Here is a 24,918-nt window from a genome sequence, read left to right on the forward strand (position 1 = left end):
TAATACCATCATTAATGCCTCAACAATACAGTGTGCAGAATGTCCCTTTGCTTTTTGTGTATGATTTCACAACAATCACTTCAGCTCACGTCTCATATCTGATTATCTCACCGCCGAGGAGCTTCGCGGGGTGTGCGGGGGTACGGAGAGCCTGGCAAGTTTTCCTGCAGATCTTCTTGGAGGACACCTAATCACAAGTGACACAAGAGCAGCACTGCTGATTTGACGTTAATCCATGCTGAAGTCAGAAACATTTCCAAGGCTCTCAGCGGTTCTTTCTAGAGAAAAGGACACGATTGAAATTGTGCCATGACGGCTGCGATGTGATACCTATTTCAATCATTTGCGCACACCTTCGAGTAAGGAGTCAGAAACCTGGACGATATGCTTCAAAGTAATTTAACGTCAAGCTTTGAGATCCGCCACAACACACAGCAGCTTGTATGTGTTGCTCGACTTGCATTGAATATAAACTGGTTCTCTTTCAATATGCATGTTACAATGTAAGGTGTTGATACGTCCTGAGGATGCACGTCTTTGCTTCTTAAATGTTCACGTATAATAATGAGACATGTGTGCATGGGTGTTAGAAAAAACAAAGAATGAAACACAAACCTTTTTGGCTGTCAAAGCAGAGTTGAGCCTACAGGGTTGACATAATATGATCGAGTCTTCCTGAAGCTCCGACTACTCATGACGGTGTTGCTTTTTTAGTTTGAACTCAATGCACTGTGACGTCGGGGAAAGAAAAAGCCTCTGAAGGAACAACATTATATTGCAGCAAGATGTAAATAAAATATGGAGTAGAAAGATGTAAATGATGTAAATTGATGATGTAAAGGACGGTGAACAACTTCAATTCTTTAAAGTCTTCCTCAACAGCTTCAATCCTGAATGGAACTACTGAATGTTTGGAAGGCTGTTAGGCCTCTGAACTCTACTTTACTCTGCAGATTGTGTTACTGCAGAACGTACAGGTTTTGTGATGGCTGATGGCTGTGATGCTCTCTTTTGATTGTCCCTCTGCGGTGCAGCTCTATCAAATCAACCTGGCAAACCTTCACATTAGTGGTGTATTGCTTCTGATGAGAAACAGACCCTCTGATGATCCAACACCAGATGAGCAAAGGTTGCACATGAAGACCTGTACGACGTGTATTTTTCCACAGCTTTTTCTTCATCCTTCATTCCTCATTGTCTGCCGAGACAAAGGATGTGTCACATGGCAGAATATTTACAGACGGAAAAAAACACTGTTTATCGTATCAATGAAAGACTATTGCATGAGGAGAACAGAGAGCAGCAGCACGCGCACACCTTTCACCGTTTAACTGGTTGTTCTCTGGTGTGTAGCTACACATGTTTAGTCTCTGAAAAAATTGTTGATAATTTGCAGTTGCATTCATATTTCAAGACTTTCCAGGACTGCCTCACTGTAGGGAGATGTTGCAGAGAGTCAGAATATTACTATATTAAGACCAGTGCTAAAATATGCATTACTAGAAGAAATGATGCATCCAGGCCTTTAGTTTCAGGTTTTGGCCTTTGACCCATTTAAACAAAGCCTTGTCACCGGTGGTCATCCAGTTATTCACAAAAGACAAATAAAATAGGAAAACTGCAGAAACAAAATTTTAAGTGGAGCAGAAATACGTTTTTTTTCTGCTTTCCTAATCTATTTTATCATCTATTGTTTCACGACTCCCAAAGGTTGGGACCAACTTTCAACTTTGCTCGTTTTTTAAGGCAAATCAAAGTGATTTAAAATGATCTTCTGGCTCAAGGAAAGTGACACGAATAATCCAAACAAAAATTGTATCATGCATTTTCTGGACCAACTTCAGAAAATGCAACTCCTTCTTCTTCTTCTTCAAATGAAATGATCTTCCGTGTAATGGTAGCTGCTTCATGTTGGTCACAGACTGGAGATCATCGGTCTCACAGCTTTGCAGTTCCTCTGCAGCACATCAGGGATTGCAGTGAAATCAGGAACATGGCTCCTGGTCTGATTCTGCATGATGTCGCCAGTGTTCCCGTTTGTTCTCGTATGAGCTGACGGCATCAACTGATCAGAGGAACATCTCGCCAAGTGCCAACAGCCTGTTTGGCCACAAAGCTGGGTTCATGTCTGAAGCCATGCAAGCAGATTAATTACAGAGGAGATGGGAGGTGGTGGTGGTGGTGGTGGGTGGTGGGTGGTGGGTGGGGGGTGGGGGGGGGAGTCGTGCTGCAGAGCCGGAGGTCACAGTTATGTAACACCACTAATGTCAGACCATCACATAAGACCCTCTCCAGCATCCCTGTTGCTGGATGCCATTTTCGCTCTACATTAGTCAAAATAACGACAGTACAGACAATCTGAAACGTGGAAGTCAGATGCCTCAAACCAACGTGTAAAATGAAGATGGAACAAGGTCAGTATGTTCTGACTTCTATGGAAATGTTTATTTTTTATTTTTTAAAGTGTGTCATCAAATTCTATCTATCATCTGTTTCTGATTGATTTGTACAGCACATATAAAGCATCTGCGTGTGGATTCCTCCTGTGACTGCTGTCACAAATAGCACAACAACAGCAAGAAACCAGAGTTAAATAGAAGAGAAAGATCCATGATGACAAACATCCCAACATTTTATCTGGTGACAGCGAGAGAAAAGCTCCAGGTGTTACCTGGAGAAAAGAAGTTATTCTCTAATCTTATTGACAAACAAACAAAAATATCCCTTCTATCATTCAAATTGTCATTATATATTTCAGTTGCAATGGATTTGGTTGATTAACTTTATTAAGGGCACATGATGTCAGCAGACAGTTAAATGGGACTGCTGAACAGTAAAGCCAACCCTTCTATCACAACTAAACAATGTAGAGTAAACCGCTCATGTAAGTTAAAGGAATACTTCAGAATTTTGGGAAATATGTGTATTTGCTTTTTTGCTTGGAGTTAGACGAGACGACTGATACCACTCTCACGCCTGCACTGTCCATATGAAGCTAGAGGCAACCAGACGGTAGGTATGGAATTTCATCAAGCTGCTGTTGCAAAGGTCAAGGGTGAATCTTCAAACTAAATAAACAAATAAAAATATAAAATGTAAATCAGGAGCTGGTTTATGCTCTGAGGAAGACCTGTGGCCGAAACATGTTGGCAGTGATTTTTCAATGAGATGAAGCTCTAATGGCGTTGAGCTTTGATAGAGAGTCTCTCTTCCTCTTTACCAACTAGTTTACGCAACATCTCAAAACTGCGGTGATGTTTATGCGACACAGAAGAATTGCAAGAAAGAAAGTATGACAAAGAGTAAAAAGCACTTAAAAACGTTCCTGCCAATGAGAAATGATAAAATGAAAGAAGGAAAAAATCCCCATTCTACAGATTGAGACTGGGCCTGTGGCGTTTATGTTTGACATCTTGTTGATTTTTTTTCAAGAGTGGCAACAATTAGTGTGCGATTTACAGAAAGTGTTTCTTTGCTGTCAATCTCAACACAGCAAATAGCGATGGTTAAATGTGATTTTGGCATATCGGTTGGTAATGCCCACCATCTTACTTTTTTTTCAGGAGAGATGGTTTTCAGCACACAGAAAGACATTTCCTCTCTTCGTGATTAACAACAGGGAGTGGAGCAGGCCATTAGTGGCATCCCCTCGTGAGATAAAGGTCCTGGCAGTATTTTCAGTTTCCTGTGAAAAAGGATTTGGCTTAATGCAATGCAATGGGATTGAGGCGTGTGAGGAACTGAATAGTGGACATTCAGAGGTCGAGGCTCTAGAAAGATTAGAAACCCATCATCCACTAAACAAACACCGCCACCCTCTCCACTTTCATTTATCCCTGCATGTGAATATGCTCTGCTGACTCTGAAAAGGACTCGTCCAGAGATTATTCTGTGAAATAATGACTGCGTGTTCCACAAGTTGCCAATCTCGGGAGACAAACGAGTGATAGGAAAAGCTTGAATACTGGTAATTGAAAACCTGATGCATGATATTGCTGGCGAGATGGAGAATACACTGTAGGCCTATAAAGAAAATAGAATTGGGCCAGACATGTTTCCCTGAGGAACTCCATCATCCAAAATAAGAGCGTGCAATACATAATCCCAGAATTTTGGTACTGCAAGACATGAACAAACCTAATCTCAGGTCATTGATTACCGTATATGTCAAACATCTATATTGTTGTTATTGTTACCATAGCCACATGGTAGGTGTGTGTGTTTCACTTCATTTAACATGATGGATTTCCCTAAAATGCTTATGTTTCAGTTATACCACATGTTTTATTAAATTAAAAAGCAACTTCCTGAGCAGAAAACCAATCTTGAGTGAAAACAGGAAGTAGAAACAGAAGCAGAAACATGTCCGGCAAAAACAAACAAGGCACAAGACCAGTGACAAACAATAATATTCAAAATGATGACTCCTTCGACATAAACAGGACCAACAATGTTTTCTGAAACATCTGACTGTTTAGAAATTCTGGATGTTTACTCTGTAGCATGAAATGAAAACAATATTCTTTATTTGTTTTGTTAAATGTTGTTTTCTCCTGTTGAGTTCCACAAAGGTCCGATTTTCAGCCGAATGAACGCTGGCTCTGTATCGTTGTTGACAGCATCTCTGTTTGTCCAGCATTCATTCATTGCAATATGTACAGCATTGAACGTTGAATGTATGTAGAATGACATAGGCTACACTGTAAACAGCTGTCTTTAATACTGTCTGCTGTAGAAACTGAGCACAACTGAGTCCCACCCACAGCGGAGGGGAAAACCATTCAGCGCTCTTCATTGACTTTGTGGCGAAGGTGCCTCCTTGTCTCTTTAGTCTGCTGGAAAACCACAGAAAAATGGCTAAAAGCTGCTATGTGGTGAGATGCAGGGTAAAGAACCCAGAACTGAGGTTTGATAAGCTGAAAAACTGATGATGAAGGCAATAAGACGTGAGCTTATACATCAGCAGGAAGAAAGGTACAACTGTGATCCTAACACTTGTTAACACCGATGATTTCAAATAACAAGGGGCAAAATAAAGAAATAATAACAAGATCACAGTTATTGGATCAGTTGACACTCAAATGAATAAACAGTTGTTTTAATTTAAATAATATTTGACTGAACAAAAAAAACACATGGTAAATGTATCGCCACACAAAGAGCCGACTGCAGTCCTTCTTTCAGTTCATGAGGGATGAACAACAATGTTGATAAGACTGTTCCAGTAGAAAAAGAAAAGCTGAAAATGTGACTGAAATGAATGTGATATGAATAAAATATTGAGAAAGAAAAAAAGTAAAACTACAAAAAAAGACAGGAATAATAATCATGATTATGCAAGAAAAGACAGAACTTAACACTGCATAAAGACCTCATTTGGCTGAATCAAGTTTGTTTAGGTGGGCTGGAGCAAAGACCCCCAAGTGCATGAGGTGCAAACTTTTATAAGTGAGGTTAGCTATTATTCTCAATCATTAATAACACAGAGCATCGAGTCACACATTGCAGACCGACAACACAAGAAAGAATGAATTAGGGCGTATCGTTCTCATAACAAAACATAATGTGATTCCATTAAATAAAAAAATAAAGTAGTGCGCTGAATGCCCATAAGCATATACAACTGTCTTCTCAGGTGCAGCAGTAAATAACACATGACTTTCGACTCTTTGCACAAAGTGAGCTTACATGCTCGAAGTTAAACTATCAGAATATAGTTGTGCTGTATGAAAACGAGCAACAAGTGCATACGATAGTTTGATGTGCAGGAAGAAACGATGAAAAAACAATTCATAGCGATGAGGTCTGAAAGGGGTCGGCGGGCAGGCCCAAGTGGTTTGAGACATTGTCGCAGGTTTGATTCCCACAACAGCTACAAGTGTCCAAACCTTCAGCAAGACATTTAAGCCAAACATGCTCGATCACCCTCCATCAAAGCTGTCATTTAAATGAGTTTTCTCATGGAGGGAAAGAAGATGACACAGACAAGAAAGTTTGGTTTGAACCTGAATTTCAGACACACAGGAGAAGACACTGAGAATATTTTTGAACTCTTTCACTCAAAAAAATATGCTTTCCCTCACTAACACCTACAGAACTAGTGAAGTGTCCAAACATACACATTATTTCATGTCACTGCAGTGAGTATATTACTGACAACCAAAGACTCCTTTTGGAAAAAAGTGTATTTAAGATTATTCGATAAAATATTTCTTCATTTCGGGACATAATGCACAATCCCTCTTAAAAACATGTCTCACAGTGTAATTTGTCCTTTTTTTCACATCAGAACATGAAATGATATCTTATGAACAAAGAAAATACTGAATTCAACATCATGATAGTTAATATTAGAATTCAGAGGTGCAGAGAGAGCTGCACGTGTTTTTTTCCGCCTGTCTTCTAAAAGCAACAGTTCCAGAGTTTGTGTAACGAATGCGTCTTAAACAAGCATAAGCATTATTTCTCAGTGACATCAGTCACGATGTTCGTTACTGATGTGGGTTGTGCTTCGCTCATGGAGGTTAAAAGCATGGAGTCTGGATGCTGCGGCACCAGGCTCTTCAGTGCCAGAAAGAAGCAAACATCTCTTTAGGACTGGCGTTTAGTTGAGTTTAGCTCATTTATTACCACAGTAGAAGGGCCCCTTAGTGGGACTTGACCTTAAAGCGTGAAATCCTCCGGGTTTAGATGGAGCTTCGGCGTTTATTGAGTCTTCTGTAGTTGTTGATGCTGTGTAGACCAGTGGAAACTGAGCTGATGCCAGAGTTGCACACGCAGCCGTTAGAGTGCAGGGGGTTGAAAAAAGCCTCCCCCTGCTCCATGTAGGTGTCCGAGCTGGAGAGGTCACGTGGGATGATCATGGGTATGGAGTATTGCAGCTTCTCTCTACTCTTGTACCAAAGGCAGGAGCACATCGATTGGAAGTGGAGCACTTCAGCGTAAACGTTACGTAGACCCCGGCTTGCCGCCCCTCCCCCACTGCCTCCAACTCCATTTCCTCCGCCACACCCAGATGGCGTGGAGGAGGAGGAGGCCTGGTCTGCGGAACAGTGGATGTGTCCACCTGCCTGACCGTTGTGAGCGAGAAGAGCCCTCTGCTCGGCATCCCTCTTCTCGTCCTCGGCGTTCATGGTCATGAACCGCAGAACTGCCAAGTTGAGGAAGGCTCCGATCACAGCCAGGCCCGTCAGGATGTAGATGAAGCTGAAGGCCACGTACTCCGGCTTGTTCTGCAGAGCTTGCTTACTCTGCAGCGCTACATAGTCCCCGAAGCCGATGGTGGTGAGCGTGATGAAGCAGTAGTAGAAAGCATGAAAGAAGCTCCAGTCCTCAAAGTATGTGAAGGCCAGTGCCCCCACGCACAGTGTGCTCATGCAGGATATGGAGCCGAAGATCACCATGTTGACCATGGAGACCTCAGTGTGTCTCATGCCAATGCACTTCTTCAGGCGGTGGAGCAGGTACCTGACGAAGGTGTTGATACGCTCACCTACGCTCTGGAACATGACCAAGGTGAGGGGGATGCCCAGGAGGGCGTAAAACATGCAGAACATCTTCCCTCCATATGTGCTGGGGGCTGCATGGCCATATCCTGTGGGAGAGAAGAAGAAAGGAGCAGGGTTACTAGGGCAGAACTAATAAAATCTGCAGACAGGGGGTCTGAGAAAAGAAGGCTGGAGGCTTGGAAAGTCAAACCCTGAGTAGACAGATACAAACGATTTGTATTCTTTGAGCAGCACATCTCATACATTCAAAGACTCTTCATTTCACAGAGGCAGGATGCAATTGAAGATGAGAATGAACAGCAGCGTGGCGGGAATGAACAAGTATTGATGTCTTGTTTGGGAGAGACGGCCTGAATAATTCATTGACAATTGTTCTCTGCAGAGTGACTTCAGCTAATGAGTACATTTGCACCTAATTAGGACTCTACCTTTTTCCGCATCAAACAAACAGGACATTACAGGATACATTGCAAATATTGGACTTTATTTAGTTTATTTAGTAAAATCACTCTTTGTCCTGCGGTTTTTTGAATCTTTGGATTATAACGGCCCTGTGGCAGAATAGAATGAGTCAGCAGCGTGGTCTGTGTGCGCTCCACTGAGTCTTCAGCCCCAAAAAAATGACATACAAATTCTGAGTTAGTTAGGTAGCTTAATGCAGAACGTGCCAAAGTTTGAAGGAGCTTTTCAATAATGTATTCGTGACTGACTCATAAACCATTGTCTATATAGATCTATTGTGTCGTCAGTGACTGAAATGGCCGGGTGGAGAATACTGTTGACTGCTCACCGCCAGACACGGGATGACTCACACTGACTCTGAGTGATTCTGTATGCACTCAAACTGTAGAGCTCATGCATTTCAGTATGGATTTGTGCTTCCTTCCGGCACATTTCAGGTTAACCTTTTGTCTTATGACATCGTCCTCTCGCTCCTATATAGGGCACCCTTGCATGCAACATCATTACCGGCTGAGATATATTCCCCACATGGGGACCTGTTGCACACAGGAGCCGACAGATGATGTCCCCTGATAACAATGGGATCAGCAAATGGAAAAGGTTGACCAATAGTTTGAATGTAATTACTCCAGGGGTTGATTTAATTCTTTGGGCTCTGGTGTTATTGTCACACTGATCCGTGCGGTTGAGCCATCTGTCTGTCTGGTGCCAAATTGGTTTAAAGCTTTCCCAGTTGGGCCGCCAAAATGAGAGCCATTACAACTGATGTATCTCATTGTGGAAGGAAAAACCTGACATGCGCAAAAAGACATTTTGCTTCTTTGAAGCCACAAAGACACTCATCCCATTTTCTGATGACAGAGAGATGACTGGTGAGTACTGATTAGAGTACTCGACTGATTAGAGTACTAGATCAACCATTAAGATAGTTATATCAAATGTTTGGTCAATACTTTTATCAATTTATCCGTTACTTCTATTCGCTTCAACCATTTTGTATTACTTTTACTAACCATTAACCAATTATCTAGCTAACAATTTCAAGTTATTGTTCAATACTTTTATCTATTTCATGCATTTCTAATTTGCTAACTGTCAACCGTCTTAGCTGCAACCATTCATTTGTTACTTTTCACGAGCGGACTATTTATGAATTACATATAATTACCCCAACGGGTAATTGCTTTCTTCTAAATACTTATTGGGAGCATTACTTTTACCTAACTGTAAATAACATTCATCCACATTACTTCAAGCTTACCGTTTCAACATCTCTTCTCACTTGCTTACCAATTTCCATCATTTGAAATCCCCATTTTCTTTAAATGAGTTGACCTACTCCTACTATGCTGCAACTGCAGAAGCATTTCCTCCAGGGGTCCAAGTACCCGTAGGTGTGAATCGCTGCTGTATAATATCTTCAATTCTTCAACCAACATAACAACAACAACAACATCATACATGAAGTTCCTCTGGTCTGTATTATAAGGGACTTGTGGATTACTTTTTCTCCAGTGGATACTGCTAATCAGAAATGCATTATTCGATACGGTAGGTCTGCTCTCCAACATGGTCTGTGAACATCATGAGTTCTATTGATCCATCATGAATATATATTAAAATCATAACCCTCTGAGGAAAATTTGCATTATTACTTCTATTTGAGAGGGTACAATGCTCCCCTCAAGCGCTGCATCAGAAAATATCATAATTCCAAATTGCATTTACTTCAACCTTGCACAAGTAGTTATTTCTGACTTAACTCGTGGCTGAATCCAATGGAAGTACAGTTAGATATGAAAACACATTTTCAGCATCTTGATTTGTGTTCTGTCATTAGCCTCTCATCAGGGAACTTGTCCAATGTGTTGACAGGCAGCCAAAGGTACACAGAATTGACCCCCAGTGTATGAAGTACTACATGTTTTGCCCATCATAAAAGTCCCATTTATCCATAACAGAGCAATACTCCTTTTCATATCATATCCCATACATTACAGTACTGTTTTGGTGTTTAGATTCGTGAAAATGAGTATGGTTGATGGAGATTCAGTGAGGATACATTTTGGTCAAGGCCAGGGCATATTTAGGTCTTTTAATACAAATCACATAATAAACATGCTTCTTTTGTACAAGACAGTTCAAAAACACCCAACACATTGAGTTCATCACTTTCTGGTTTGTCTACATGATGTTTACCTGATGAAGGTCTGAGAAAAAGAACATATACATATTTTTTTATCTGACATGCCTAAACATAGCACAAGTACATAAGCAACCCAGTTGCCAGAAAGAAATGTTGGCGTTGTGCATGTCTGCAAACCACAGGATATGTTTCATAACACATTATATCAGACTCGGATCGCGCTTGCTGAAACGTCCAATGCCACATGGTTAACATTGAGAAACGATTGTGTAGGTTTCGGCAACAAAACAAATTGGTAAAGGTTTGAAAAAGATGATGGTTTGTGTTTAAATAATAACGTTACAAAGTAACGTAACGACCATAACAACGTAAATAAATGACAACCGTCCAAAGTGAACCTTCTTACGTAATGTTATTTAACAAGCGTTTTACATGGGACACGAACAGCGGCCTCGTCTGTGAAAGTCCTATGTTTGACTGATATCACCATCGCTCCACTCCGCTCTTCTTGCACTTTCTCGCTTGTAATACTTGCTCTTATACCACGTTACCTTCAATAACAGTTGCTCAATGCAATGTGTGTCGCTCAACATAGCTGTGGTTTGCAGATTCGTACAATGTCGCAGACAGAAGAGTTGTAGAATTACAGATAGAAAACTGACTTATGATTGTCAGTTGCACAGCAATATCAATAGCATTGGTTAGTTATGGCTACATTTACCTACTGGTCATATCAAACACTGTAGAAGCAAATAAGGTAAATCCACTTGTTGACCATTCATTCATTACGGAAAGAGCAGGACATTGTGTTCAGGTGAGCACACAGGATGAGCTCCAGGCCTGTCAGTAGCTGTCAGCAGCAGGCAGAGCAGCTTATCGAGATGCGGGGACGACTGGAGTGACAGCAGTGCTCGTCAGCAGCAGACGCAGGAGCTGGAGGCGACAAGCCCAGCGCTCCGGCCAACGTGTGAGAGAGGGGAGAGGCCCGCATGACAAGCTCTTCCTCCCCTCTCCTCCACTGGCCTCCCCCGCAGCAGTGACAAAGTTATCATGAGACAGGACGTCTCCACGGCTTGTCCTGGCATGCAGGGAAACGCCATCAGGGCCACTCGCTCTGTATACACGGATTACAGTCATTGCCACTGGCAGAGGAAAAGTGCAGCTAGACTGCTCTGAAAGGTGAGAAAAACAATGGACCAAACAAAGAGGTTTCACTGACACCTGGAGAACCCCAGACTCTTGCACCGGTTGAAGCTAAAGCATGAATACTCAATACGTTGGCTGCAACTGTTTGCACATATTTCATGGAGAGACGGGGAAAAAAACCCACAGAGGAGACATCTGGGAAATTATAGGCTATCAGGATTTTCCAATGGAAACAGTAATTCCCTCTAAATTTAGCTCCGTTTCTCAATGTGTGTAAGAATTGTTGCAACATATAAAAAGGAAAATCAAAGACTTTGCCACGACCCGAGTCTCATAACCTAATTCCTGTAATTATCATGTGAAAGGAAATGTGAAAATTGCACAACATTGAAAAGCGATAAGAGCTTTTGAAAGACCTTTTCGGCAAAACTGACAAGCAGACGATGCTTGGGCATACGCATGTCAGCAGAACACAGGTGCGCCATTCTAAAACACTGCCAACACAATTTGAAGATTTAATGTTCAAAGTCTCATTCATCTCAGCAGATGGACACACTTCTTTATTCAGTGAAGTGCCACATTCACCTTCATTCAGATTCACGAAATAAATGTTATCTTCCAACACTGCTCACCTGTAGCAATGCAAATAATATCACAGATGCTTGGCTGTTGTTTTACCTTTCGGTGCTGTGATTCCTAGTTTGCCTGCAAAGATGACAGCTCAGTGTGTATGTGGTTCCTTCCTCGTGGCATCTACCTCTAAAACACACAGCATCACCCACTGCATCCAAAGTCTTCATTATACTGATGAATGAGGCGGGCTTTGAAAATACATCAAAGAATGGCATAATGGGTCTGTCAGGTCTCCAGCTCGCTGTCAGTCAATTACATTTTCATTGATTAGGAACAATCTGTTCTCGCCAACAAGGTGAGGAGCACAACCTATTCATCAAGCACATCGCCTCGGCTAATGGGGCAGGATTCTCAAAGAGGCGGCACATTTATCCGGGCTAATTCATCAGGAATTTGTAAAAAAACAAGAAGTTTGTTGAAAAATGAGAAACATCAGCATACAAACAAAAACCACAAAGGTGAAATATGTGTTTTCAGATGGTACAAACATAACATGAAATATAAATATGTGCACACCAGAGGGCTTACAAATTGGGATGACAAATCACATTATGAAACATTGCATGTTATATACCTCGAACAAAAAGTCTCCACAGAGTCTCTGGAGAGGAGACTTCGGGATGTGGACGCACCCTGGAGACCAAACAGTGTCACGCTGTATAACACACTCATCAGCGTGTGTGTGTGTTGAGTGTGTGTTGAGTGTCTGTGGTGCAGGGTTTCACTGCAGACTCAGAGGTAAAGGTGAAAACAGTAGCCGACTGGATACTGTTGTCTTTGTGTAACGATCGGATACCATCTCGTGTTGGTAATTACTTTCGGAAAAACTCACAAAGTCTTCGCTGTCATCCATAAAAGTGATGAGGTTTGGTCTGAATTATGGGGAAATTTGTATAAATGATGAGCAATGTATTAAACGGCGCAGCCATTGTAAACCACATGTCTTGAGTCTGAAATATGTCACTGACTGAACATCATAAAGCTTCTGTGAAGAGCTGATGAAGCTGATTAACACGTGTATGATGCTGTCAGACAGTGCGGAATAACAAGAATTTATGATCTAGCATAGAACAAATTGAGATGAAATTTGAAATACAAGCACAAACCATTGAAAGTTCCCACATCAGCAGTTAGTTTAAAAAAAACTCCTATTGAAGCTGAGGAACTGCAGTAGTTAAGTTACAGCTCTACTAAGAGGACACGACTGTCAGTAAACAAATTCCTTCTGCCTGGCTGAAGTGTGCTCAGAGGTGTTCTAAATATCCAGCCGTATATGGCCAGTCCAGTTCTTCACTGTACAGGTGGCCCGAGCAGCAATCCTGGCATGACGTCATTTTATCTAAAATGCTGCGCAGATTGAGGAATGTTCTGTACAACCGTGCAAATAAACACCCATCATGTCACCCGTTTGGCACAGGCCCACTTTGCTTCCCAGCATGCTGTTTCCGCAGCTCCGTTTCATCTCCAGCTGCGTCTGGCAAAAGACATCATTACACGACCCGACACACTGTAACTCTCGTCCGCTTGTTAGCATTAAGGACTTCCACAGAAAACACCAAAAGATGTTTCATCAAAGTCGACCGTGATCCTGTATTTCCCACGGAATGATGTCCCATCGCTATCTAGAACGTGAACCCCCCCCCACCATCAATTCTCACTCACAGACGCCTCAAACTCCAGACGACCCCGTGATTGTTTATTCAGGCTCTCAAACACAAACTCCGGTCGTCCCGCCTCTGTCCATTATTCCGTCCGGCTTTTGACCCACAAGGTTTTGCTGACAGCGGCTGTGTAATGTCTGTGAGAACTCGAGGAATATGCTTTATTGTGGAAACATTATTCATATTTAAAGTCAATGAGGGAAATTATGAATCTAGAAAAAAAAGCCACAGTTGATTCATTTGTTTTCAATGGATTATAAAGAAGCCTTTTCGGCTATTTTTTTAAATTCCAAAAGCTGTATCATTCAGTCAGGCAGCAAAGGTACAAAACTGAATAGTACGATATGGCAGCCTGTATATAAGGGCCATCAGTCAATCAAGTTTATTGGTCCTGCAACAATAAAAACAGACGTTTTTTTTAACATTAGCCCCAATGCACCAGAACATAAATGACAAAACTGGTTGAGTGAACGGATGAATAAGGCAAGAGGCTACATAAGTGCAGTTCATTCATCATGTACACAATTAAGATAAATCAATCAACGGTAGTACCTTTAAATGACTTCAGTCATTTGTACACCATACTTTTTAACGTGGATCACAATATTTGCAGGGATATACTTGTGTACTTGCAATGATGTCAGCTGTGTCAACGCGACGCTACTCTGTTGTTGCTGTCGGCAGACTGTAAAATAGTAAGAATAATCTCTCTAATCAAACTTTCATTATGAGCCCTGAGAGTGAACGATGAACCTGTCCACAGTACAAGAGAGAGAGAGAAAGCGGGGGATACGGGATGTATTCATCTCAAGCAATCCGATGTAACACCAGAGGAGACAACACATTGGCAAAGCGTCTGTCTGGGTTCACTTTAACTCGGTTACTCATTGTGTGGGCTCCAAGTCGGGCCTGGGAGCATGTGCTCTCGTCCAGCTCACAGCTGAGGCCCAAACATTAAGGCATCGCAAGCCTGAAGACCAAAGCGACCAGACATCAGAGAGCTGTAACTCTGTTCCCCGAATGTACCTGTGCTGCGATATAACCCCTCCAATCATCACACGCAATTCACCCACATTTATTCACATGTTATCTGAACATCAAAAGCAACAATCAGTGTCTGTGTGTGTCAGACCGTCTTAGTCTTGTGTTTTGCATTCACTGTAAAAAAAATAAAATAAATAATCCCTATCATGGTCTATTTCCAACAGTACTCCTAAGGTTCCTTTTTAGGGGATATGAAAGGAAACCTTGGCAGGCTGCAGTTTTCCATGAGGTCAGTAAGCCAGGCATTCCATGCAGAGTGTGAGATCCTTGGCGGAGTTAACGAATTAAATAATCACATGATTTATGTACCTGATACACAGTTGATATGGACTTGTTTTAAAACTCACAACACAGCTGGACTAAAACGGGGTTCACATCCACAGATACTATACACAACGGGGGAGCAGAGGGAGGAGGAGGAGGAGGAGGAGGTAAGGGTAGGAGAGGAAAGGAGGATGAAATATAAAAGGAAATAAAGGGAAACAGTTTTTGAATACATAACTCATGCTCTAGTAAGTCCATAAAAAGATCCATTATAGAAGACACATTCAAAGCTTTAAAATGTAATTGAGATGGTAAGAAGTCTTTAATTTGTAGTCATTGCTAATGTAGGAACTCCAATTCCTTTCCAGGCTTTTAGGAGGTCAACTCAAATAACAGACGTATCAGTTTCAAGTGCTCCATTTGGGCTATCTGCTTTAAAAGTGTGCCTGTGTTGGCACGTAGAGAAAAAGAGAGCGGGAGAAAGCGAGAACATGTTGTGTAATGCAATACTCAAATTTGAAATGGTTTCTTTTTGGAATAGATGCTAAAACCCATGTTGTAAACAGCTGTCAAGACGGCAAAATATACCGTCCTTTGACTGCCAAGAATGATAACAATATGAAGTCGAAACGAGTCGAGACACACAGAATAACGACATGATTGCTGAGCCAATGTGCCCGGTAATCTGTCTAATAACTCCATAATGAGCCTGGACAATGATTCCCATCCAGAGATACTTACACCCGAGAGGGTACGTGGAAAGATTGTGGAATAGCTCCACTTCTCCAACAAATGGAGAATAAAATTACTGTTCCTAAATAGATCCACCATAATGTAGCTTAACAACGCTGCAATTAAAATGTGAGTTAGCAAGAGAGCAGAGGAATTGAAATAGTTAATAATCATTAAATGGGTTAAATAGACAGTTAACATTATGGATAGATAATTCAAATACATATTTGAAAGTAATAGATAAACCATTGGCATAGTTCAGGTTGTTCTCGTTCACTGTTCGTACTTAAGTAATGCACTTTAATTTGAATAGTCATGTAACCCACATAATTGTGAGGCATGACGTACAGGTCTGCTGTAAGTTAGGAGACGTATTATGAGGATAAAGTCTGTGTTTGGAGGTGGTTGGGATGGACCATAGACAAACCCATTGCCTTTTAGACTAACCTTTTTAACCCTTAACTTCAACATTGTGGTCGTCACCATCTTAGTTTTTTGCCACCAAAAGTGATACGAGATTATAGAGGTAAATTCGGCGACCTTAATGTTACAATGAACTTTTATGAACTAAAAACACACTGTGAAAAGGTTAAGTTGTCAGACGAAAAACACAGACAACTCCCAGTCTGTCGTGGTACCGACCTGTCAATCACAAGGTAGCCACGCCCCAAAGCATACCCTGCTTTATGGTTAACTAACAGTCAAGGATAAAGTGTTGAAATATCAAATGGATAAATGTTTTATGTTGCCAAATGTAGCTAAAAGTACTGGATACATCCCGGTTCCTACAACTGCAAAGTTGACCAAAATTTACTAAATATTGAGAGTACTGTGTAATTGATTGAAAATAATCCTTCAGTTTAAAATCAATCGCCACGAACAAATTAGGGACATGAATGTTGATGAAGGAGTTAATCTGACAGGGCTGTGGGAGTACATCAGACAGTTGGGAAGCCCTTGTCCAGACTACAGTGGGCATAATTAGTCACAGACGTCACTGCTGATGATGATGGTGAGGATGATGACGATCATTTTCTGTGGATTATAAAAAGAGCGGCGACACACTTACATGAAGGATATGAACTGGGCCAAGTGTGGTTCACACATTATTAACTGCCTCTGATTAGTCTGCACTCCAAACGAGCGTTTTTGGTTTTGCACACATGAGACGGTGAAGAGAGCTGATACTGTGTAGAGCATAGACAAACTGTTATGTTTGTTATTCCTGACACACTGGAGGGGGGGGTCTTTGTGGTCCAACATGTGAGAAATTACATGTGGAAATAGCTCGGTGTCATTGAAAAACAAAGCATATGTGACAAGCCTTCTGTTTGACATGGTCATTTCACGCCCGCCTTGTGATTTCTGTTAATTCGGACTGCAGCACCATCATGTTTTATTCAGTTGGATGCTCTTTTTAAAAATAGATGCTGCTTGTCTTGCCATCTCTGCTGCTTCTTTTCCCTCAGCCACATTTATATTCCTTCCAGTTCTGACTTCCCACCCTCCTTTCTCTATATATTTCTCCGTCCCATCAGTCTCAAATTTGCTCTTTCTTCGCAGCCTCTGCAGCAGTGACCTGGCTCTGACACCTGATTCCTCTGATATGCGTACACGCTCTGGCCCCAGTTGAGCTCGTTCAGCTGCTCTCAGGGAACAGATGCTGCCCTAAACTGACATGTGTTGGCTAAGGGGGAGGCACCACATAACACACACACAGATCAGTTTACACAGCAAAAAGGAAGACAATATGGTAAAGACTCTGGATTAAATGAGAGGAACACACGTAGGCACAATGATAAACCTCAGTGCCTAGTAACACAAAGAATTTTAATTGTAAAATGCAAACAGAAATTGCATCCTGTACATATCGCAGGGTATCCTTGTCATTCTTATGTTGTTGTTTTAGACTAGAGCCCATAGAGAGACCAGTCTATCAGCCCATTGATGAATAACAAGAATACAATGCCAATGTTTGAGGAGAATTAGAAAACAGTGTTTACATGACGTGCTTTGGTCACCAAAGAGAGCTGACTTCTTTTTATTTATTAACTACAGAGAGTCAGAGCGCAATTAAGTCCCGCCCACACCAGAGGGAAGAACAATTCAGCGCTTTTCCATTAACTTTGTACTGCATGAAGGTGCCTTCTTGTCTCTTTCGTCTGTTAGAAAAAAACAGAAAAGGATCAATCAGAAAGCTATGCAGTATTATATTAGCAACTTGCAACTGCCATACATTTAGCAAACTACAGTAGCAAATAGCTAACTTGTCTGTCCTATCAATTCAGTTATTAACCGCATCCTTGGTAGACATTCTGACATCTGATGTTTTTAGCTAAAGGCATGTTGTTAGCGTTTCCGCCGTTGGTTGTGGTGTGGGTTGTTTTCCCTCCAGTGGGCGTGGTTTTCAGAATGGCACTTTGTGATCTGCCTCCATTATATCCCACTCAGCACATAGGCCTATCTCCATCACAATAAATGACCAAATTTAAGATGTCCTTATCAAAGAAATGCTCACTTCTGTGATGCATTTACAATAAAAAAGGACATATTTATGACCCATGAGTGGCTACTTTAAAATAATATTGAGACATTTTGGTAAATTTCTTCCAGACAGTTAATTGAGAAGCACGATACCATTATTGAATGAACTCTAGAGGTGCTGGTAGAGGTAGGTTTCTATTTTTACCTTTGGGCAGAGCCTGGCTAGCTGTAGCCTACTGTTCAAAATTTGGCTAATTAGCTAAGATCTATTTCAGGTCTCATGTTGCAATAAAAACTATTTCATTTAAGATGTTTTATAGTGCAATATGGTGGATAGTTTTGTTTTTACAAAAGATATTTTGTTCCAACTTCTAGCTCACCTCCTAAATTTAAGAAACCGTGACCAATAAATATAAGACAAATAATATTTATTGAAGCCAATAACATGTGGGTAGGGAGCTAGTAAACGCTGTTACTATTAAACTCCACACATTCCCGGTTTGACTGAAATAATTCATTTTCAGTTTTTCTTTTTGTTTTGACTTCAATATTAGTCGAGTCGAGTCCAATGGCTTTACATAAATTGTAATTAACAGAAAAGGAGGCTGATAATAACTCTCACTGAAGATGCACACACATGCACAGACCCATATGAGGAAATTGTGTGTGCTTTGCACACACAGCGCACAGATCAACACTCTCACAAAGAGTGTGTGTGGTCCTTTGACGATGGCTTTTTACTGGCGATATGAGTGCCCATCAATGTCCTGGCTGAGCTGCCTGACTGGGCTCGTTGCCACATTGTAAAGATATCATATGTCACGCCACGCATGAGGCTAATGCTGGCACCTGGCTTAATGACCAAATGCAATTAAATCAAGTAATGGATCCTATTAAGGCAGGGATTCCCAAAGTGGGGTGCGCGCACCCCTGGGGGTGCGCGAGCTGCCTCTAGGGGGTGCGCGAGAGGAAAAGTATAATGGCGGTGCAGTCCTGTCTCCTAAAAATTACGTTCCCCCAACACTAAAATGCATTCTCAATTACGTTTTACCACGAACGTATTTTCTCCCTGATTACGTTTGTGTTTGACGTACAAATACGTTTCTCATCAACATATCTTTGCTGTACTCTAGTCTTTATTATTTTTCTGTGATCTGCCTCGCCTCTACCCCGCCACCCACAAGTTATTGACCCGCGGCCTGTTCCGAGGGCTGACAGACCCGACGATCGGGTGCCTCGCGGCGGGGGCGGCTGGAGACCTCGCGTCCCGGCGCCAACGGGTGAGCGCGCGCCACTCGGAACCATAAAACAAAGTCCCGGATTTCACCCGGGGGACATTCTGGAGGTATTGTGACCGGGTGATGTGCCTCGTTGCTGGGGAGGTATGAGCCGAGAGTGGCGGGGTGTTATGGAGGTTTATATTACAACTCGGTGTTGTTCCCGTGCGTGGATGAGCGCATTTCTGCCGAAGACAGGCGGCGTGTTGTGGTAGTATTCTGACCGCGTAATAGGGAGAAGGAAAAATGTTAAAGAGATGGTGGAATGTATGATTGGATAGAGAGAAGCGAAAAAGTTGGACGTGATCCCGGTGTCCAACAACACTGTCGCGCGCATCGATGCTTTGTCCGAAGACATCCTGGCTACATTGGTCGGTCGCGTGAAGAAGAGTGAGTTTTACTCTCTGCAAGTAGACGAGCCTACAGATGTGGCCAATCTGGCCAATCGTCCGTTACCTTCGTAACGTTACGTCCGTTACCTTTTCGAAGGCACGGTGCAGGAAGAGTTTTTGTGTTTTTTATCTTGTAAACAAACGCCATGCGCGAGCAAACTGTTCTCTCATTCGTCCGATTTTTATGCGGCTCTGTTGCTTTTTTTTTTTAAAGGTGCGTGTGTGTGTGTGTGTGGGGGGGGGGGGGGGGGGTTGGGGGTGCGCGAACCCGGTCGGGATGTAGAAGGGGGTGCGTGGCCTAAAAAGTTTGGGAACCGCTGTATTAAGGTGTTATATGAACCCCCGAACTGCACTGCTGACGTAACGTTGTCTGTTGTTTATTTTGAGATTATTTCATTGATCTGCTGCAAAACTGATAAAATATCAAACAGAACTCTCTTGTAACACCACTTACCTTGAGAGACGATCGTGAGTCTTTGTAGTGTCCAGTCTGTCCTCAGTCCAACATGAGAGGACCAAGAAGTAGAGCGGCCCAGAGGGCTTCTCAACCACATTTAAGGTACAGGGTCTGTGTATGTTTTCATAGTTAGTTTATTGGAATAAATCCAAAGTGGCAGAAACCACTCTTATCTTGGTGTCAGCCTCCTTCAGTCAAAATACAGCCGGTGCAAACGCCAGCACTGGGCCTGGACGCCCCAACTCCTCAACTGATCTGCAAACTTTCTGTTGCTGCCGTTACACAGTTTAGAGCCAGCGACACCAAACCGCTGTGACTCCCGGCGCTGGGCTTTGTAGTTGCTGACTTCGAGTCGCAGCTACTAACTGGAGGTCTGTCTCCGGAGCAACCCACTCTCTTCCTATTGAAGTAGTTTAAACAAACTATCAAAGGTTCATACACTGTGCAGCTCCATATTAGTCGCATAAACACACAAATGGCCGACGTAAACTATTTGCTAACGTCACATGTTAAGATTATAAAGCACTTATTTTATTCATAGTTTCTGTGCATTGGTCAAATTTTGCGTATTCTTGACCTGCTGTTAGTTCGTGGTTGGCTATCTTTCTTGTATCCGAGTACTGAATTTAGAGTGTGTGGATCCAATATTGGGAGGAAATGCTGCCCCCTATTTGTTTGGAGCAGGTGGCCAGAAATCCCACATTGCACCTTTAAGTAAAGTGTTACAATGGTAAGAGGTAAAGACGATGCCAGTAGCTTACATACAATTTTGTGTATTTGTAAAGTCAAAGTTTGAATCTCCAGTACAAGCAGAGAGCGACTGTTCATCCTTGTTGACGTGACCTTAAAGCCTTGGGTGCTGTTTCTTCTCAGCGCATCATTTTACATGCTGACATTTGCTGCGGACAAACTTCAAATTGAACCACGTAGAGTTGTATAACTTTGTCCAAACTCAGTGTGAATGACGGTCCAGTTTTAACTGTGTGTGTCGGGTCTTCTTGTCACCTTGGTGAGGTAACCAGCGCCTCAGGCTGCCCATATGGCAGGAGCAGACAGACAGGGAGCGTCTGCTCCACCTCCGCTCCATCTGCAGCTTCACCTTACCAGACTGGCTCACACAGTATCTGCAAATCCATCCCGAGCATTTGTTTTAACCTACTTGGAGAAGTGGACGGATAAGGTGCCATTTTTATTTTAATTCATTGAAATACCAAGCAACATTTTGTTATCATGAATCGTGTGCACACTGAAGTGTCAGGAAAATGTTTGTAATTGGCTTCTTTTTTTCCAAAGGGTGTCTTAACTTTGAGTTATTTGGTGGTATTTCTCAAGTGGCAAGCTCAGACAGTCTGGAGGATAAAACCACTATAATAAGGACACGCAAATGTCACTTCGCTCAACGGTCCAGTCTGATATCCATTAGGAGCCCAAACAGCCAGACTGTCCCACTGATTGATTAGACACAGTAACAATGTGTCTAATGTGAATTCAACAAAGGACAGTGATGAAATTCATCTTGTGGCACACAGCAGTTATTAGTTCCTCTGAGGCAAAAATATGAGTGTGTGTGGGGACATCCTGCATGTACAGTGGGTTACATTTCATACATTGACATCTTTTCATTCTAAAACTAGAGTACATCTACTGTTTTGTTTTCTTACTGAAGGGTTACACAGAGTGCAGTAACCAAAGACCATGAATATCATTACTCTTTGATGCTGCAATGATAGCCGATAGGATTACTGGCAAGCTAGTGTAGAGGTCTTTTTGTTCAAACACCAAAGAAGGAGTTCAAAAGCTCCCTGCTTTGTATTTGGATGACTATAAAGTGGGAGGCGCTGCCTCATTAGTGTAGTAAAAGCAAATACATAGGATTATTCAGAGGCTTTAGCGATTGAATATGACCAAAATTGGAGAAAGTAAAAAATATTGAGTGTCTCTTTAACAGTTTTCACAGTAAAAAGCCCTCGTCTTAGTCAATTAAGTACCATGCAGCTTACAGGAACAGACATAGTGAAGCAATGTTGGGCAGAGATAACAATGTTTTATGTATGTTAGATGTCAGTGTTTTTACATTTTCAAATACACAAATACATTTGTAATTGTTGTCTGCAGAGGTGCGTTTGTGTCGTAGGTCAAGATGGACGGATGAGTCAAACAAAGACTTTCACCCAGCAGACCGCTGCTTGTGTCCTGTGAGAAACCAAAGGTTTGACTTACGTTAATGTATGTCCGTAATTCAAGTTATATAACAAACAAAATTCTTTTAAGACAAACCATGATTTTCGACTAAACCTAACCAAGTATTATTTTGTGTTTCTGTTCTGTTTTGTTTCAATTTACAACTTTAACCACGTGTTTGAAACTGCGACCGTTATCCAAGAGGAAATACACTTCTCTTAAAGCGTAATTAAGACTGTTCATGTATGTACAGTAACGTGCTTTTGTTGGAGGCAGGGTTGAAATAAACTGTTAATAAGGCAAGTTTAAGGTGAGTAAAACACTTGGTTAAGGTCAAGGAAAAGATTGTGGTTATGGTTAACAAAATAGCAACGTTTCTGGACCGTGCATGAAACTTGAATTCACCAACCTCCATGGCAGACGGCGGACATTGTTATTGCCGTTCTAATTGGCCACACTCAAAAGCGGGGGGGGGGGGGGGGGGGGGGAGAGCCAGCCTTCATAGAGACAAGGGATAGTTTAATAGTTTAAATATGAGAATAACACAGCACACATTTTCTTTCTTAACGTTGTTTCACTGGTTTGTATAAAAATTTGTCGTGAAAGTAGTCGTGAAACACATACAGCATGTGAGCATATCACCAACCTTTCTGCTCTGCTTCATCGGAAAGTAACTATTTCCTTCATTGCCAAAAAAATGTTCGTGTCAGGCTTAAATTGTACTGTGCCGAATTTTCCAGTATCCACAACATTTCTGGGAATACTGAGCCGATTCTTTCTGAAAGATAGTTTCTATTGTGGTTCCTATAAAAACTATCTGCTGAGTGATCAAAAAACAAAAAAAAGAACATGGCAGCACAGTGTCCTTATTGGGCAACACAGTTGCTTGAAATGCATCTTTGGCCAATCAGATTGCTCTTCAGTACCCACTGGAACAAATTGCCAGAAACAATAAATACTCTAGCACTGTTTTCCACCACACAACCAGCATGTGAACGAGTAGCAGACACATAACACTGACAGCTGTGATATTAGGATTGTTACACAGAAAATAGGTTAGCAGCCTGTTGTTTTAGCCCAAGGTTGTCATAGGGCGCTTGTGTTTTTTTCATATGGATATTAAATGTGTACTCATAAGCTCGCACTCCGATAGCAGCCCTCTGGGGTAAATACAACTCACCTATCACTGTTATTGTTATTATCATTAGGCCCCAGTGTGTGACAGTCCACTTCATCCAGGTTGGCTTGTTGAGAGATTAAGCAGATGCTGGAAACAAATTGGAAAAAAAATTCCCCTGGGAGACAGTACATATATGCCAGGCGAGCTACTGTGGCTTGGCACTGTCCGAGCGAATCATTCCACTGCTCCGAGCCAGTTGGAGTAGCGTAACGCTAATACAACACCCGGGTTACCAAAGCATTCAACACAAGGAGAGGGTTGTAGCCGTCAGGAGCCAGTGAGTTGTGAGAAAATCACTTCAGGTTGTTATGATAAGGACAGCAATGAAAGCGCTCTGTTTTGTGCGTGAACCATAAACATACGGTATTAGCTCCTCGCCTCTCACCTCAGTGTTTCCACGCTGCTGAGGAACCTACATGCTTGATGTGGAAAGATTTTTCATTTGGCTCAGTGAGGCAGAAAATGCCACAGAGGCTCCGCCACCATCTCTGTGTGCTGGGGAGGGAGACAGCTCAGTGCTTTGGGCACATAATCAACACTGGTATAACCACCCTTCTGTCTGGGATAAATGTGTGCGAGAGCTGTGTTTCATGACATTGTGAGCTCCTCAGGGAGAGTTTCTTTGGTGTGGTTGTGTGACTAGCTGTGTTTCGTCTTTTTATAGCAGCAGAGGCTAGTTTTTTTGTTTTTTTTGTTCCCCCTACAATGCAGCTTTTAATGGTTTTATGATTGAATTTGCAACTTCAAATCAGCAGGCTATCATTTGTGTGTTATTTGTCAGTTGACCATTTTTCAGATATTGGTTCTCAGACACTTGGGTCAGACTGAGCTGTTTGTGTGTGTGCAGGTGTGCTGGGAGAATACAAATATATCACTACTGTGGCTCTGTACAGTAGCTCAAACGCAGTAAAACATACAAGGACACACCACACGCACAGAAATGTACACATAATGAGTTCACATCAGCATTCAGACAGTTCTCGAGGAAATAAACAGACAATTTGCGGCTCAGTGAGGGCCATAACATCGCGTCTCCTAAGCATCATTGAGAAAAACATCGAGATGCTTTCGTCGGTGCCTTCTCCCACATTTGTGCATGAACATAACGTCCTGTCAGTCAGTTCATATGAAATGGTTTCCATGGATTTTTTTGATTGATGCTTTCACAGCCAATGAACTGGAGCAGTGTGGACAACAAAACCATTTCATATATGAGAGACTAAATCTCTAGGAAGACTTACTGTTGAGAGTCATGCTGTACGTGTGAGTTTGATCAGTGACCTGAACGCAGTGTTGCCAGATTTGACTGAAAATAGACAATCAGAGCCTCAAACACGGCCAATTTAAGAGT

At 42.0% G+C, this 24,918-nt stretch overlaps 1 protein-coding gene across 1 annotated transcript in view; it reads right to left on the reverse strand.

The window, feature by feature from the left end:
- Positions 1-6,686: 6,686 nt before the first annotated feature.
- kcnk3a (potassium channel, subfamily K, member 3a) overlaps positions 6,687-24,918 on the reverse strand; it is a gene marked incomplete at both ends in the record, with an annotated part of 28,750 nt that continues 10,518 nt past the window's right edge. The window contains one exon of the mRNA XM_079290696.1: positions 6,687-7,594. Within this exon, the coding sequence (XP_079146822.1) occupies positions 6,687-7,594 (908 nt within the window). The remainder of the gene's footprint in view (positions 7,595-24,918) is intronic.

Source organism: Melanostigma gelatinosum, assembly GCF_949748355.1.
Source record: "Melanostigma gelatinosum genome assembly, chromosome: 19".
In the NCBI taxonomy this organism is placed as follows: domain Eukaryota; kingdom Metazoa; phylum Chordata; class Actinopteri; order Perciformes; family Zoarcidae; genus Melanostigma; species Melanostigma gelatinosum.